Source organism: Nothobranchius furzeri, chromosome 2, assembly GCF_043380555.1.
Source record: "Nothobranchius furzeri strain GRZ-AD chromosome 2, NfurGRZ-RIMD1, whole genome shotgun sequence".
NCBI classification, from domain to species: Eukaryota; Metazoa; Chordata; class Actinopteri; order Cyprinodontiformes; family Nothobranchiidae; genus Nothobranchius; species Nothobranchius furzeri.
In genome coordinates, this window is record NC_091742.1 from 102,230,934 (window position 1) to 102,248,433 (window position 17,500).

General features: G+C 50.4%; 2 protein-coding genes across 5 annotated transcripts in view; one reads left to right on the top strand and one right to left on the bottom strand.

Moving 5' to 3' along the window:
- LOC107374534 (disks large homolog 4) overlaps window positions 1-17,500 on the top strand; it is a 76,333-nt gene that overhangs the window by 56,408 nt on the left and 2,425 nt on the right. For all 4 annotated transcript variants that reach the window (XM_054737638.2, XM_054737639.2, XM_054737641.2 and 1 more), the window contains 6 exons: window positions 3,378-3,471; window positions 3,565-3,741; window positions 3,824-3,861; window positions 9,430-9,477; window positions 11,222-11,323; window positions 11,393-11,565. In XM_054737638.2, the coding sequence (XP_054593613.2) occupies window positions 3,378-3,471; window positions 3,565-3,741; window positions 3,824-3,861; window positions 9,430-9,477; window positions 11,222-11,323; window positions 11,393-11,565 (632 nt within the window). The remainder of the gene's footprint in view (window positions 1-3,377; window positions 3,472-3,564; window positions 3,742-3,823; window positions 3,862-9,429; window positions 9,478-11,221; window positions 11,324-11,392; window positions 11,566-17,500) is intronic.
- Window positions 4,904-6,080, bottom strand: LOC139066404 (E3 SUMO-protein ligase ZBED1-like). Its single transcript, XM_070548968.1, has 2 exons — window positions 5,818-6,080; window positions 4,904-5,090 (listed from the first exon to the last, which is right to left on the bottom strand). Exons 1-2 carry the CDS (start codon window positions 6,078-6,080, stop codon window positions 4,904-4,906), a joined length of 450 nt encoding a protein of 149 aa, XP_070405069.1.

Genomic DNA, 17,500 nt, shown 5'->3' on the forward strand with positions numbered 1-17,500 from the left:
CCTAGACAGAACCCGGTGCCGGTCCCACTCTAACCATCGGACCTAGACAGAACCCGGTGCCGGTCCCACTCTAACCATCGGACCTAGACAGAACCCTGTGGCGGTCCCACTCTAACCATCGGGCCCAGACAGAACCCGGTGCCGGTCTCACTCTAACCATCGGACCTAGACAGAACCCGGTGCCGGTCTCACTCTAACCATCGGACCTAGACAGAACCCGGTGCCGGTCTCACTCTAACCATCGGACCTAGACAGAACCCGGTGCCGGTCCCACACTAACCATCGGACCTAGACAGAACCCTGCGCCGGTCCCACTCTAACCATCGGACCTAGACAGAACCCGGTGCCGGTCCCACTCTAACCATCGGACCTAGACAGAACCCGGTGCCGGTCCCACTCTAACCATCGGACCTAGACAGAACCCTGTGGCGGTCCCACTCTAACCATCGGGCCCAGACAGAACCCGGTGCCGGTCACACTCTAACCATCGGACCTAGACAGAACCCGGTGCCGGTCTCACTCTAACCATCGGACCTAGACAGAACCCGGTGCCGGTCTCACTCTAACCATCGGACCTAGACAGAACCCGGTGCCGGTCCCACACTAACCATCGGACCTAGACAGAACCCTGCGCCGGTCCCACTCTAACCATCGGACCTAGACAGAACCCGGTGCCGGTCCCACTCTAACCATCGGACCTAGACAGAACCCGGTGCCGGTCCCACTCTAACCATCGGACCTAGACAGAACCCGGCGCCGGTCCCACTCGAACCATCGGGCCTAGACAGAACCCTGTGGCAGTCCCACTCTAACCATCGGACCTAGACAGAACCCGGCGCCGGTCCCACTCTAACCATCGGACCGAGACAGAACCCTGTGGCAGTCCCACTCTAACCATCGGACCTAGACAGAACCCGGTGCCGGTCCCACTCTAACCATCGGACCTAGACAGAACCCGGCGCCGGTCCCACTCGAACCATCGGGCCTAGACAGAACCCTGTGGCAGTCCCACTCTAACCATCGGACCTAGACAGAACCCGGCGCCGGTCCCACTCTAACCATCGGACCTAGACAGAACCCGGCGCCGGTCCCACTCGAACCATCGGACCTAGACAGAACCCGGTGCTGGTCCCACTCTAACCATCGGACCTAGACAGAACCCTGTGGCGGTCCCACTCGAACTATCGGACCTAGACAGAACCCGCCGCCGGTCCCACTCTAACCATCGGACCTAGACAGAACCCGGCGCCGGTCCCACTCGAACCATCGGACCTAGACAGAACCCGGCGCCGGTCCCACTCGAACCATCGGACCTAGACAGAACCCGGCGCCGGTCCCACTCGAACCATCGGACCTAGACAGAACCCTGTGGCGGTCCCACTCGAACCATCGGACCTAGACAGAACCCGGTGCCGGTCCCACTGTAACCATCGGACCTAGACAGAACCCTGTGCCGGTCCCACTCTAACCATCGGGCCTAGACAGAACCCGGTGCCGGTCCCACTCGAACCATCGGACCTAGACAGAACCCGGCGCCGGTCCCACTCGAACCATCGGACCTAGACAGAACCCTGTGGCGGTCCCACTCGAACCATCGGACCTAGACAGAACCCGGTGCCGGTCCCACTGTAACCATCGGACCTAGACAGAACCCTGTGCCGGTCCCACTCTAACCATCGGGCCTAGACAGAACCCGGTGCCGGTCCCACTCGAACCATCGGACCTAGACAGAACCCGGTGCCGGTCCCACTGTAACCATCGGACCTAGACAGAACCCGGTGCCGGTCCCACACTAACCATCGGACCTAGACAGAACCCGGTGCCGGCCCCACTCTAACCATCGGACCTAGACAGAACCCGGTGCCGGTCCCACTCTAACCATCGGACCTAGACAGAACCCTGTGCCGGTCCCACTCTAACCATCGGACCTAGACAGAACCCGGTGCCGGTCCCACTCTAACCATCGGACCTAGACAGAACCCGGTGCCGGTCCCACTCTAACCATTGGACCTAGACAGAACCCTGTGGCGGTCCCACTCTAACCATCGGGCCTAGACAGAACCCGGTGCCGGTCCCACTCGAACCATCGGACCTAGACAGAACCCGGTGCCGGTCCCACTCTAACCATCGGACCTAGACAGAACCCGGTGCCGGTCCCACTGTAACCATCGGACCTAGACAGAACCCGGTGCCGGTCTCACTCTAACCATCGGACCTAGACAGAACCCGGCGCCGGTCCCACTCGAACCATCGGACCTAGACAGAACCCGGTGCCGGTCCCACTCGAACCATCGGACCTAGACAGAACCCGGTGCCAGTCCCACTGTAACCATCGGACCTAGACAGAACCCTGTGGCAGTCCCACTCTAACCATCGGACCTAGACAGAACCCGGTGCCGGTCTCACTCTAACCATCGGACCTAGACAGAACCCGGTGCCGGTCTCACTCTAACCATCGGACCTAGACAGAACCCGGTGCCGGTCCCACACTAACCATCGGACCTAGACAGAACCCTGCGCCGGTCCCACTCTAACCATCGGACCTAGACAGAACCCGGTGCCGGTCCCACTCTAACCATCGGACCTAGACAGAACCCGGTGCCGGTCCCACTCTAACCATCGGACCTAGACAGAACCCTGTGGCGGTCCCACTCTAACCATCGGGCCCAGACAGAACCCGGTGCCGGTCTCACTCTAACCATCGGACCTAGACAGAACCCGGTGCCGGTCTCACTCTAACCATCGGACCTAGACAGAACCCGGTGCCGGTCTCACTCTAACCATCGGACCTAGACAGAACCCGGTGCCGGTCCCACACTAACCATCGGACCTAGACAGAACCCTGCGGCACTCCCACTCTAACCATCGGACCTAGACAGAACCCGGTGCCGGTCCCACTCTAACCATCGGACCTAGACAGAACCCGGTGCCGGTCCCACTCTAACCATCGGACCTAGACAGAACCCTGTGGCGGTCCCACTCTAACCATCGGGCCCAGACAGAACCCGGTGCCGGTCTCACTCTAACCATCGGACCTAGACAGAACCCGGTGCCGGTCTCACTCTAACCATCGGACCTAGACAGAACCCGGTGCCGGTCTCACTCTAACCATCGGACCTAGACAGAACCCTGCGCCGGTCCCACACTAACCATCGGACCTAGACAGAACCCTGCGCCGGTCCCACTCTAACCATCGGACCTAGACAGAACCCGGTGCCGGTCTCACTCTAACCATCGGACCTAGACAGAACCCGGTGCCGGTCCCACACTAACCATCGGACCTAGACAGAACCCTGCACCGGTCCCACTCTAACCATCGGACCTAGACAGAACCCGGTGCCGGTCCCACTCTAACCATCGGACCTGTCTATGACCAGAATACAGCCGGTTTGAAGCAAAGATCCACGACCTGAGGGAGCAGATGATGAACAGCTCTGGGAGTCTGAGGACCACCCGTACCTTCTACATCAGGTAAGATGGCCCACCTGTCCTGGGTCCCTCGGCTGGACACCTGTGAGGAGTTCTAACCTGCTGAAGGTGTGACTCTGGTCTCCTGATCTTCAGGGCTCTGTTTGACCACGATAAGCAGTGGGACTGTGGCGTCCTGTCCCAGGCTCTGGACTTTAACTTTGGGGAGGTGCTTCATGTGATCGACAGCTCTGATGATGAATGGTGGCAGGCCAGACGTCTGAACCAGCAGGGGGAGCTGGAGGAGCTGGGATACGTCCCGTCCAAACACAGGTCAGGACCTCCTACAGGCCTACTGGACTCTGGTGCACCTGTGAGGCTCTGGACCAATGAGAACCTTCACTTTGTGTTTCAGAGTGGAGAGGAAGGAGTGGTCACGGATGAAGAGTAAAGGTGAGACCCCAGAACCCTGAACACCTGATAACAGGTAAAGTCCCAGTTCTGAACCCAGACCGGAGGTTCTGTAGGTTCTGGACAATCACAGAACAGCTGGTCTGGTCCGGGCCGGTGGGCGGAACGTTCAACTTCAAAATATTCAACGTTTTTATCTGGTATCTTCTTGTTCTACCATATAGGTGTCCCTCTCTTCCAGGATAGTAAAGTGTCACACATCTGGGGGTAATGAATCAATAGAGGGTACACTGGATGAAATCAATTGCTTAAGAGCTATTTATTTTTATTGTCAGTACCTGTGACCCATAGCTGTGATAATCTACTAATGATAGATCTAGGCCAGGCTCTCGATTTACCGGTCGATCTACGTCCCAATCCTCACCTATGGTCATGAGCTTTGGGTAATGACCGAAAGAACGAGATCGCGGATACAAGCGGCCGAAATGAGTTTCCTCCGTAGGGTGGCCGGGCTCAGCCTTAGAGATAGGGTGAGGAGCTCGGACATTCGGGAGGGACTCGGAGTAGAACCGCTGCTCCTCCGGATCGAAAGGAGCCAGTTGAGGTGGTTTGGGCATCTGGTCAGGATGCCTCCTGGACGCCTCCCCGGGGAGGTGTTTCGGGCATGTCCTGCCGGCAGAAGGCCCCCGGGTCGACCCAGGACACGTTGGAGAGGTTACATCTCCAATCTGGTCCGGGAACGCCTTGGGGTCCTGCCGGAGGAGCTGGTGGACAAGGCCGGGGAGAGGACGGCCTGGAGCTCCCTAGTTGGGATGCTGCCCCCGCGACCCGGACCCGGATAAGCGGAGGAAGACGAGACGAGACGAGATAGATCTAGGGCTGCAACTAACGATTATTTTCATAATCGATTAATCTGTCGATTATTTTTTCGATTAATCGATTAATCGGTTTGTTATTGTTTAGCTATTTAACCTATACAAGTGATGGATGCATTTCATTAAGAAAAAGAAAAACATAAGAGAATTGTGCAGTTGACTGCAATCTATTTTATTGCACATGAACACAGTCAGTGGTGTAAAATGAGCTAAACAGTGCAAAATATCAGTCCAGAATAATTTTTTAGCATTAGCTGGAAGCCTGCTCCTTCCACCATGGATAGTGGCCTCATGTCTTTTACCAGCATGTTTAGAATAGAGTTTGTAAGTGGTATGCATTGCTGGGGGGTGAGTGTCTTGTTCCCCATGTAGTTGTCCATCGTTGCTTGTTTTTTTCTGCATAAGAAACACAAATAGACTGAAATAAGTACACATATAAAATAAAGCAGCACACACACTACAACACTAAATCAATATTATACTATTTGAATTAATTAACAATATACAGTGATCATTTATTTTGAGGGTTACGTTCTACAAAATAGCCCGCAACAGGAGATATTCAGAAAATTCTAATTTTTTTACTATTAAAAAGCTCTGAGTAAGAAGCTCATGAGGTTTTTACTTTGAGTCGGGAGTGTTTAAATTAGCTAGAGAAATGTGAAAAATGATTATTTTGTGTAATACTGTTTAAGAAACATGATATAAATGTGTTGTGAGGCGTTTTACAGTGTTAGACAGTAAAACAGCCTTTTAATAGTAAAAAAAATGACTTTTTCTGAATTTCTCCTGTATTTAAAAATTGAAAGCGTACAACTATCTCGCGTTATATTCACCTGGACACAGCTCGTCTGTATATTTTTCTCCGCGGAGTTGTCATGTTTTGAATGAGGAACATAGTTATGGGTTTGTGCCGTTTTTCTCTTAACGAGAACATTCTTATAAACAGACGTGCTGAATTTGGCAAGCGCATGACACACAACACGGAGGAGATTCACGATTGCATCTAGTCAATCAGAAGTAGAACACCGTAGACTGACGCGGCAAAAAAACACGTTTAACATCCACTATAACGAACTCAGCTAAAACACGAAGTCCAGCTTGTTTATTTTCTGTTACTTACCGGGCTGGCTCTTCCAAATGACGGCTCACTTGACCGCGGTGCTCTTCCTCTGCATCAGCCCCCACATGCTTTCGTCTCAAATGTTCACTTAGGGACGTCGTGCTTCCGTGCCATGCTAGATGGTTTTTGCATATTTTGCAGGTCACCCGTCTTTTCATGGCATCTAGAGTGAAGTGCTCCCATACTCGTGAGGATTTTGTCCGGGGTTTCTCTTCAGTTTTGTCGCTTCTATTTTTCTTCCGTATTTCTTCTTGTTCCGCCATCTCTCACAGCAAGATAAGCGTCAGTAACGTGTTACGTCATGAAAACCGAGGGCACTCATTGGCTCATTTCTTCTTCTATGGCTCCACTGGTAGATCAGTGGCTCATTACTGCCACACACTGGCGGCAAATTTAACAGATTGTAACCGATGTCAGATTGTGGTAAAAATAGACTTTATGCGGTAAAATATGATTATCAAACAACTAATCGATGACTAAAAAAGTTGTTAACTATTTTAATAATCGATTATAATCGCTTAAATCGATTAGTTGTTTCAGCTCTAGATAGAACATCACCTGCTTGGGCTTTAGGATGATTGGGGCGATGGTGGCACAGGAGTTAAGAGCTCGCCCCGTAATCGGAAGGTTGCTGGTTCGAGTCCCGCTCAGTCTGTCGCTGTCGTTGTGTCCTTGGGCAAGACACTTAACCCATGTTGCCCGCTGGTGGTGGTCGGAGGGACCGGTGGCGCCAGTGCTCGGCAGCCTCGCCTCCGTCAGTGCGCCCCAGGGCAGCTGTGGCTACATCGTAGCTCATCCCCACCAGCTTGTGAATGTGTGTGTGAATGGGTGAATGACTGATTGTGTTGTAAAGCGCCTTGAGGGGTTCTATGACTCTAGAAGGCGCTATATCAAATACAGGTAATTTAAGATTCGAAGACTCTTTGTTTATTCAGGGACGGTAAACACCTCGACTGGGATTCAAGAACCAGTCAGGTTTGCAAACAAATAATAATTTATTTACAAACAAGTTCAGACTTGACAAATGGTTTAAACTATTATTTACTGTGAGTGGATGCGAACTAAGAGATGGGTGTCTGGAACTGCAGGAGAACATCACTCCGGTTTTAGGATCACTGCATTGGCTCCCCGTGTGTTCCAGGAACGATTTTAACCCTTTGGTGCATAACGGTCACTACAGTGGACAGGCACTCAAAATTGTTATTTATTTATTTTTGCTATTAAGCACAGCTGTTGAAGACTTTATTGCATGTGAGCCCCTCCATTTGGACTTCAGTGAGTCAAGCCAACAGTGTTCACAATGCACATTGTCCACTGAGCTGGACATGTAATAAATTATTTGTAAATTAACAAGATTTTACAAAAAATATTTGTTGAAATTTGTTTCATTCACACCTAAAGATGAATGAAAAAAATTGTTTAATAATCATGGTTGAAGATCTCATAATTCATGCATCAGAGGGTTAAAATACTTTTAATGGTTTTTAAGTGTCTTAACGGTCTTGGGCCTTGTATTGCATGTATTGTATGCTTAAGTGCTATATAAATAAAGTTGATTGATTGAACTATGTGTGAATATAGTATTTCAGAGTCGGTAGCATGAGAAAGCTGAATCCTGGATGAGGAAATTTGGTTTGTAAGTAAGGAACCTTGGTGTTATCTTTGACCAGGACATGTCATTCAAATCCCAGGTTAAACAGGTTTGTAGGATTTCCTTTTTCCACCTTCGGAATATTGCTAAGATTAGAAGCATACTTTCCAGGAGTGATGCTGAAAAACTAGTTCATGCATTTATTACATCAAGACTGGATTACTGTAATCCATTACTCTCAGGAAGTCCACAGAAGGTAGTTAAAAGTCTTCAGCTTGTCCAAAATGCTGCAGCTAGAGTTCTGATGAGAATTAAAAAGAGAGATCATATCTCTCCTGTCTTAGCTTCCCTACATTGGCTACCTGTTAAATTCAGAATAGATTTTAAGATACTTCTTCTCACATATAAAGCTCTTAATAATCAAGCTCCATCATACATCAGTGATCTGATTGTTCCATATGTTCCTAACCGAGCACTTCGCTCTCAGACTGCAGGTTTACTGGTGGTTCCTAGAATATCTAAAATTAGGATGGGAGGCAGATCTTTTAGTTATCAGGCTCCTCTCCTGTGGAACCAGCTCCCAGCTTTAGTCCGTGAGGCAGACACCTTGTCTACTTTTAAGAATAGGCTTAAAACATTTTTATTTGATGGGGCCTATGGTTAAAGAGCAAGTAATGCCTACATTAACTTTTTTTTTTTGCTGATAACCTGTACAGATGAGTATCTAATGGTGCTGTGCACATGTGTAATCATTAGTGTGGCAGTTTAGTGCATCTTACTTTAAATTTAATATTTCAGCCCAAAACCATAATTCTATCTCCATCTTCAGGTTAAAACCCTGCTCCACATTTATGCAGAACCAGCTGTGGATGATGGCTAAGCTGAAAAACGTTGTCAGCAAATTACTTCATGGCTGCAATAATAATAATAATAATAATAATAATAATAATAATACATTGAACTTATATAGCACTTTTCTAGACACCCAAAGACGCTTTCACACACTCTCACATTCACACACTGCTAGTGATGGTAAGCTACTTGTAGCCACAGCCTGGGGAGGTCTGACAGAGGCAAGGCTGCCATTAGGCGCCGTCGGCCCCTCTGACCACCACTAACACAGGCAAGTTGGGTGAAGTGTCTTGCCCAAGGACACAACTGCAGGATACCCCTGGTGGGAGCTGTAATCGAACCCATGACCCTCCGATCATGAGGCAACCCGCTCTACCACCTGAGCTGCTGCTGCCCCTAATGCACTGGTCTCCAGGTGAGGCAGCTGCACCTCCACATGGCTCAGCGACTCACCTGCCGATATAACACATTAGCACTCTGAGCCGCTCGCCTCCTTGAAAAAAATGCCCTCCAACCCATTTTCATCTGATGATTGTGTTTAACAGGAAATCCTCCAGAATGCTGCAGCATCTGTGTCTGCTCCTCTCCTGAGCAGTAAGTCTTGTGCTTGCGTGCACGTGCGAGTGTGCACACGCTCGTTATAAACTCGTTTTTAGATTGAGAAACTCTGACAGCACACGCAGGGGGTTGAGGGGGGTGCGGTCTACCACTGCCTCAGTGCCGCTCTCTCGGTCCGCCAGGTGACGCCTCTTTCAGAAGGGTTTTGCTAACAGGAAGTGTGGATGAAATACGTCTCCACCCAGGCCTTGACCCTCACTTTAAAATCTGATGTTAGCCTAGATCTGGACAAGTGGGGGAGTAGAGGGAGGTGGAGTGTACAGTCGGTAAAGACGGCTCTCCCTTGCCCTGCCTCCAACATGCCTCCATCTAAATAGGATAGATTATCCAGAGTTATCTCTGTAGTTATGCTGCTATAGGCTTAGACTGCTGGAGGATACACTGACCACTTTCCACACTCTACTGCTTTCTTCTACAGTCTGCTCTTTAACTGTATTATTTCCTGCTATTTCAGGGAGGGGTGAAGAACTTAATTACTGTACTTGCATTTACAGCCAGACTCTGTTAACCCACACCTGGGTGGGGTTAATCTGTCTGTGCTCCTCTTCCAGGTAGAGAAGGTTTCATCCACAGCTATGAGCTCGTCACTCAGATCGAAGGTCAGAGTTCACACTTTGCTCTAGGCTTTGGTCACATCCATCCATCCATCCATCCATCCATCCATCCATCCATCCATCCATCCATCCATCTATCCATCCATCCATCCACCCATCCATCCATCCATCTATCCATCCATCCATCCATCCATCTATCCATCCATCCATCCACCCATCCATCTATCCATCATCCATCCATCCATCCATCCATCCACCCATCCATCCATCCATCCATCCATCCACCCATCCATCCATCCATCCATCCATCCACCCATCCATCCATCCATCCATCCACCCATCCATCATCCAACCATCCATCCATCCACCCATCCATCTATCCATCATCCTTCCATCCATCCATCCATCCATCATCCATCCATCCATCCATCCATCCACCCATCCATCTATCATCCTTCCATCCATCCATCCATCCATCCATCCATCATCCATCCACCCATCCATCTATCATCCTTCCATCCATCCATCCATCCATCCACCCATCCATCTATCCATCTATCCATCATCCATCCACCCATCCATCCATCCATCCATCCACCCATCCATCTATCCATCATCCTTCCATCCATCCATCCATCCATCCATCCATCCATCTATCCATCATCCTTCCATCCATCCATCCATCCATCCACCCATCCACCCATCCATCTATCCATCATCCTTCCATCCATCCATCCATCCATCTATCCATCATCCTTCCATCCATCCATCCATCCATCCATCATCCATCCATCCATCCATCCATCCTTCCATCCATCCATCCATCCATCCATCCATCCATCCATCCATCCATCCATCCATCCATCCACCCATCCATCCATCTATCCATCCATCCATCCATCCAACCATCCATCCATCTATCATCATCCTTCCTTCCATCCATCCATCCATCCATCTATCCATCATCCTTCCATCCATCCATCCATCCATCCATCATCATCCTTCCATCCATCCATCCATCCACCCATCCACCCATCCATCCACCTATACATCCATCCATCCATCCATCCATCCATCATGTATCCATCCACCCATCCACCCATCCATCCATCCATCCATCCATCATCCATCCATCCACCCATCCATCCATCCATCTATCCATCATCCATTCATCCATCCATCCATCATCCATCCATCATGTATCCATCCATCCATCCATCCACCTATACATCCATCCATCCATCCATCCATCCATCCATCCAGAATCTGGTGCAATAGTCTATTAATGTCAGTAATCCAGCTCAGACTGAGAGACCATCTAAAGGCTCCGGAACCCTCTGCAGGTGTTCTGATTGATCAGCTGATCAGAGTGACACATTGAGTCTAGAATATTGAACCTTTATTCTAATCTGAGATTGTGAATGTGTGGTTTTCATCAGCTGTAATCCATAATCATCACAGTTATAACGTCTGGATTAGCCTGGAATCAGTCTGTCTCATAGATTATTTTCACTTTTAGGCAGGATTACTGACATTAATGTACCTTGGTACTACGTATATTCTCATGTTTCTCCTGTAAATAATTTTTGTGACTGGACTATCAGGACCATCTTGGTTTCAAACCAGAAGGACCAGTTTGTGTCTGACCAGTCCAATCCACAAACCCATTGTGGCTCTAACCCACACCTGGATAGCCTATAACACCATATGCTTTAACTGTTACCTGTTTTTACTCAGTAGTTAGGAGTCAGCAGCAGGTAAGACCTTCTGTCTCTCCATCTGTCCTCAGTGGACTACGCTCGACCCGTCATCATCCTGGGACCAACCAAAGATCGGGTCAATGATGACCTTCTGTCTGAGTATCCAGACAAGTTTGGCTCCTGCGTACCTCGTAAGTCTACCTTGAAGAACAGATCACATCAGTTTAATGAAGAGGAAGTCACTTTGACTCTGCCCACAGATACAACCCGCCCTCGCAGGGACTATGAGCTGGATGGGCGGGACTACCACTTTGTGTCGTCACGGGAACAGATGGAGCGTGACATCCAATCACATCGCTTCATCGAGGCCGGGCAGTACAACAACCACTTGTATGGGACGTCGGTGCAGAGTGTCAGACAGGTGGCAGAACAGGTGAGTCAGACAGATGACTGGGGGAAGGGAGGGGTTAGACATGCGGCCAACAAGCAGGTCAAAAAGGTGAACAAAGAATTGGTTAATAAAAGTGGCCAACAGGTGAGACAGACAGGTCACCAACAGGTGAGACAGACAGGTGGCCAACAGGGTGAGTCAGACAGGTGGCCAACAGGTGAGTCAGACATGTGGCCAACAGGTGAGTCAGACAGGTCGCCAACAGGTGAGACAGACAGGTGGCCAACAGGTGAGTCAGACAGGTGGCCAACAGGCGAGACAGACATGTGGCCAACAAGTGAGTCAGACAGGTCGCCAACAGGTGAGACAGACAGGTCGCCAACAGGTGAGTCAGACAGGTGGCCAACAGGTGAGACAGACAGGTGGCCAACAGGTGAGTCAGACAGCTGGCCAACAGGTGAGTCAGACATGTGGCCAACAGGTGAGTCAGACAGGTCGCCAACAGGTGAGACAGACAGGTGGCCAACAGGTGAGTCAGACAGGTGGCCAACAGGTGAGACAGACATGTGGCCAACAAGTGAGTCAGACAGTTCGCCAACAGGTGAGACAGACAGGTCGCCAACAGGTGAGACAGACAGGTCACCAACAGGTGAGACAGACAGGTGGCCAACAGGTGAGTAAGACAGGTGGCCAACAGGTGAGTCAGACAGGTCGCCAACAGGTGAGACAGACAGGTGGCCAACAGGTGAGTCAGACAGGTGGCCAGCAGGTGAGTAAGACATGTGGCCAACAGGTGAGTCAGACAGGTCGCCAACAGGTGAGACAGACAGGTGGCCAACAGGTGAGTCAGACAGGTGGCCAACAGGTGAGACAGACATGTGGCCAACAGGTGAGACAGACAGGTGGCCAACAGGTGAGTCAGACAGGTGGCCAACAGGTGAGTCAGACATGTGGCCAACAGGTGAGTCAGACAGGTGGCCAACAGGTGAGACAGACAGGTGGCCAACAGGTGAGTCAGACAGGTGGCCAGCAGGTGAGTCAGACATGTGGCCAACAGGTGAGTCAGACAGGTCGCCAACAGGTGAGTCAGACATGTGTCCAACAGGTGAGTCAGACAGGTCGCCAACAGGTGAGACAGACAGTTGGCCAACAGGTGAGTCAGACATGTGGCCAACAAGTGAGTCAGACAGGTCGCCAACAGGTGAGACAGACAGGTCGCCAACAGGTGAGACAGACAGGTCACCAACAGGTGAGACAGACAGGTGGCCAACAGGTGAGACGGACAGGTGGCCAACAGGTGAGTCAGACAAGTGGCCAACAGGTGAGTCAGACAGGTGCCCAACAGGTGAGTCAGACAGGTGTCATTGTAGCGGTAAGGATTGACTGCATATTTATTAAATGATCTATAAAATATACTTATAAATATGAAATATCAATCAGATTGATCTTTGAATATTTGAATTAATATTCCTTCAGGTTCTTTGACTATTCAGGGAACACACACTTCCCATTAATGCAGACAAGGGCAAGTATATAGTTATAAAATGAATGTAATTCTGCTTTCCTAGGGTTAGGGTTAGGGTTAGGGTTTGGAACGATGGGATGGAAGCTAGATGTTTTAGCAAAACCTTGTATCTGAGAGAGCTGGGTTGTAAAATCAGTTTGGCTGTACAGTCGTGGCCAAACGTTTAGAGAATGACATAAAAATGGGTTATTGGAAAAGTTGCTTCTAAAGCTTTTATAACAGCAGTTTGCATCAACTCCAGAATGTTATGAAAACAGGTGAGTCCGACAGGTGGCCGGTGATTGATTGATTTGACTGAAAAGCGATCAGATGAATTGAATAACCCTGCTTTGCCATGGAAATTAACGTAATCCCACAAAACATTTCCACTGCATTTTATTGCTGTCATTAGGACCTGCTGAGATCGACTCAGTAATGGTCTTGTTAACTCAGGTGAGAATGTTGACGAGCACAAGGCTGGAGATCATCATGTCAGGCTGACTGGGTTTGAATGGCAGACTTGACATGTTAAAGGAGGGTGATGCTTGAACTCATTGCTCTTCCATTGGTAACCATGGAGACCTGCAAAAAACGCGTGCGCCATCATTGCGTTGCAAAAAAATGGCTTCACAGACAAGTGTGGCTACTAAGATTGGACCTGAATCAACAATTTATAGGATCATCAGGAACATCAAACGAGGATTCAGCGGCGGGATCGTCTCCTAACGAGCATTCAGTGGCGGGATCGTCTCCTAACGAGCATTCATTGGCGGGATCGTCTCCTAACGAGGATTCAGCGGCGGGATCGTCTCCTAACGAGGATTCAGCGGCGGGATTGTCTCCTAACGAGAATTCAGCTGCGGGATTGTCTCCTAACGAGGATTCAGCGGCGGGATCGTCTCCTAACGAGGATTCAGCGGCGGGATTGTCTCCTAACGAGAATTCATTTGCGGGATCGTCTCCTAACGAGGATTCAGCTGCGGGATCTTCTCCTAACGAGGATTCAGCGTCGGGATCGTCTCCTAATGAGGATTCAGCGGCGGGATTGTCTCCTAACGAGAATTCAGCTGCGGGATCGTCTCCTAACGAGGATTCACCTGCGGGATCGTCTCCTAACGAGGACTCAGCTGCGGGATCGTCTCCTAACGAGGATTCAGCTGCAGGATCGTCTCCTAACAAGGATTCAGCGGCGGGATCGTTTCCTAACGAGGACTCAGCTGCGGGATCGTCTCCTAACGAGAATTTAGCTGCGGGATTGTCTCCTAATGAGGACTCAGCTGCGGGATTGTCTCCTAACGAGAATTCAGCTGCGGGATCGTCTCCTAACGAGGATTCACCTGCGGGATCGTCTCCTAACGAGGACTCAGCTGCGGGATCGTCTCCTAACGAGGATTCAGCTGCAGGATCGTCTCCTAACAAGAATTCAGCTGCGGGATTGTCTCCTAACGAGGATTCAGCTGCGGGATCGTCTCCTAACGAGGATTCAGCTGCAGGATTGTCTCCAACTGAGGATTCAGCTGTGGGATCGTCTCCTAACGAGGATTCAGCTGCGGGATCGTCTCCTAACGAGGATTCAGCTGCGGGATCGTCTCCTAACGAGGACTCAGCTGCGGGATCGTCTCCTAACGAGGATTCAGCTGCAGGATCGTCTCCTAACGAGGATTCAGCGGCGGGATCGTTTGCTAACGAGGACTCAGCTGCAGGATCGTCTCCTAACGAGAATTCAGCTGCGGGATCGTCTCCTAATGAGGACTCAGCTGCGGGATCGTCTCCTAACGAGGATTCAGCTGCAGGATCGTCTCCTAACGAGGATTCAGCGGCGGGATCGTCTCCTAACGAGGATTCAGAGGCGGGATCGTCTCCTAACGAGAATTCAGCTGCGGGATCGTCTCCTAATGAGGATTCAGCTGTGGGATCGTCTCCTAACAAGGATTCAGCGGCGGGATCGTCTCCTAACGAGGATTCAGCTGCAGGATCGTCTCCTAACGAGGATTCAGCGGCGGGATCGTCTCCTAATGAGGATTCAGCGGCGGGGTTGTCTCCTAACGAGGATTCAGCGGCGGGATCGTCTCCTAACGAGAATTCAGCTGCGGGATCGTGTCCTAACGAGGATTCAGCTGCGGGATCGTCTCCTAACAAGGATTCAGCTGCAGGATCATCTCCTAACGAGGATTCAGCTGCAGGATTGTCTCCTAATCAGGATTCAGCTGTGGGATTGTCTCCTAACTAGGATTCAGCTGCAGGATTGTCTCCAACTGAGGATTCAGCTGTGGGATCGTCTCCTAACGAGGATTCGGCTGCGGGATCGTCTCCTAACGAGGATTCAGCTGCGGGATCGTCTCCTAACGAGGACTCAGCTGCGGGATCGTCTCCTAACGAGGATTCAGCTGCAGGATCGTCTCCTAACGAGGATTCAGCGGCGGGATCGTTTGCTAACGAGGACTCAGCTGCGGGATCGTCTCCTAACGAGAATTCAGCTGCGGGATCGTCTCCTAATGAGGACTCAGCTGCGGGATCGTCTCCTAACGAGGATTCAGCTGCAGGATCGTCTCCTAACGAGGATTCAGCGGCGGGATCGTCTCCTAACGAGGATTCAGAGGCGGGATCGTCTCCTAACGAGAATTCAGCTGCGGGATCGTCTCCTAATGAGGATTCAGCTGTGGGATCGTCTCCTAACGAGGATTCAGCAGCAAGATCGTCTCCTAACGAGGATTCAGCTGCAGGATCGTCTCCTAACGAGGATTCAGCGGCGGGATCGTCTCCTAATGAGGATTCAGCGGCGGGGTCGTCTCCTAACGAGGATTCAGCGGCGGGATCGTCTCCTAACGAGAATTCAGCTGCGGGATCGTGTCCTAACGAGGATTCAGCTGTGGGATCGTCTCCTAACGAGGATTCAGCTGCAGGATTGTCTCCTAACGAGGATTCAGCTGTGGGATCTGAGTGCCACCAGTGCAGAGCTTGCTCAGGAATGGCAGCAGGCAGGTGTGAGCACATCTGCAGCACAGTGAGATGAAGACTTTTGGAAGATGGCCTGGTGTCAAGAAGGACAGCAAAGAAGCCATTCCTCCAGAAAACCACCAGGGACAGATTGATCTGCAAAAAGCATGGCGAATGGACTGCTGAGGACTGGGGCAAAGTCATGTTCTCCGATGAAGACCTTTCTGATTGTTTAGGGCTTCTGGAAAAAGGCTTGTCCAGAGAAGAAAAGGTGAGTGCTACCATCCGTCCTGGGTCATGCCAACAGTAAAGCATTCTGAGACCATTCCTGTGTGGGGTTAGGGTTAGGGTTCTCATCCAAGGGAGTGGGTTCACTCAAAATTTAGCCCAAAAACACAGCCATGAATAAAGAATGGTACCAACACACCCTCCGACAGCAACGTCTTCCAACAATCCCACAACAGTTTGATGAAGAACAATGCATTTTTCAGCATGATGGAGCACCGTGCCACAAGTCAGGCGTGATTGTTGCTGCCCCTTGGCATCCAAGAGAAATAAGGAGGAGAGCTTCAATGGGTGCAACTTTTTATTTGCGTCATTCCCAGAATCGCACCGAGCACCTAGTGCCAAAAACTGTGCAAACACTGTGAACACTTGCTCCTCTTGCCATGGGGTGCAATCAAAGTAATGTCACACAGAGGCTTGGCACAGCAAGACCATAGAGTGGAAGTTTGGTCTGCGGCAACACGCCAAGCCAGGTGGAATGCCAACGCCACGTCCACATCCGGTTTAACGCCCACTTATATACAATTGTGTGAGTGACGTTGACAATCCACCTGCTGGCAGCCATTTACAGTGATAACTCAGTGGCTTGGGGACCAAACATTGAAATTTTGGGTCCGTGGCCTGGAAACTCCCCAAATCTTAATCCCATTGAGAACTTGTGGTCAATCCTCAAGAGGTGGGAGGACAAACAAAAACCCACTAATTCTGACAAACTCCAAGACGTGATTACGAGAGAATGGGCTGCTTTCAGTCATGTTAGTTGTTATTCAGTCAGACTCGAATATGCAGTTCATATACAAAGGAAAGTTTTGTTATAATGACAACTAAGGAAGCGCTACCAACGTGGGGCGTGGTGCGGGGATCACTGGCTCGAATTGTTGTTTCTGGAAGATGGACAACAGTTACAGTCCGGAGGAGTTGAGGGAAGCCTTTAAGCACTGAGGCTTACTGTGAGATCGAAGGGACTGGCGGCTGAAGAGGGGGGCAGGGGGTCTGAAGCGGTGGCCCAATGGGTGATGGGGCTCGAGAGGCGAACGTAGATCCAGGGGGGGTGAGCGGTGGGAGAGGGGGATGGATGGAGGACTGACAGACGTGGGTTTGAAGGTTAAATCTGGAGGGTGTTATTGAAGAGGTCGGTTGATGGTTCTGAGATGGTCGAAGGTACCTGGAGGTGAGAAAGAATAATTAGGGCTCGAAAGATTCCTCCCCAGGTTGTAGCCAAAGTGAGAAATCATCCGGCATTGTGTAGTG

Coding starts and splice junctions, on each gene's coding strand:
- LOC139066404 (XM_070548968.1), bottom strand. CDS start 6,080: ATGGCGGAACAAGAAGAAATACGGAAGAAAAATAGAAGCGACAAAACT. Junction 5,091..5,817: donor CATTTGGAAGAGCCAGCCCG/GTAAGTAACAGA, acceptor TTTCTTATGCAG/AAAAAAACAAGCAACGATGG.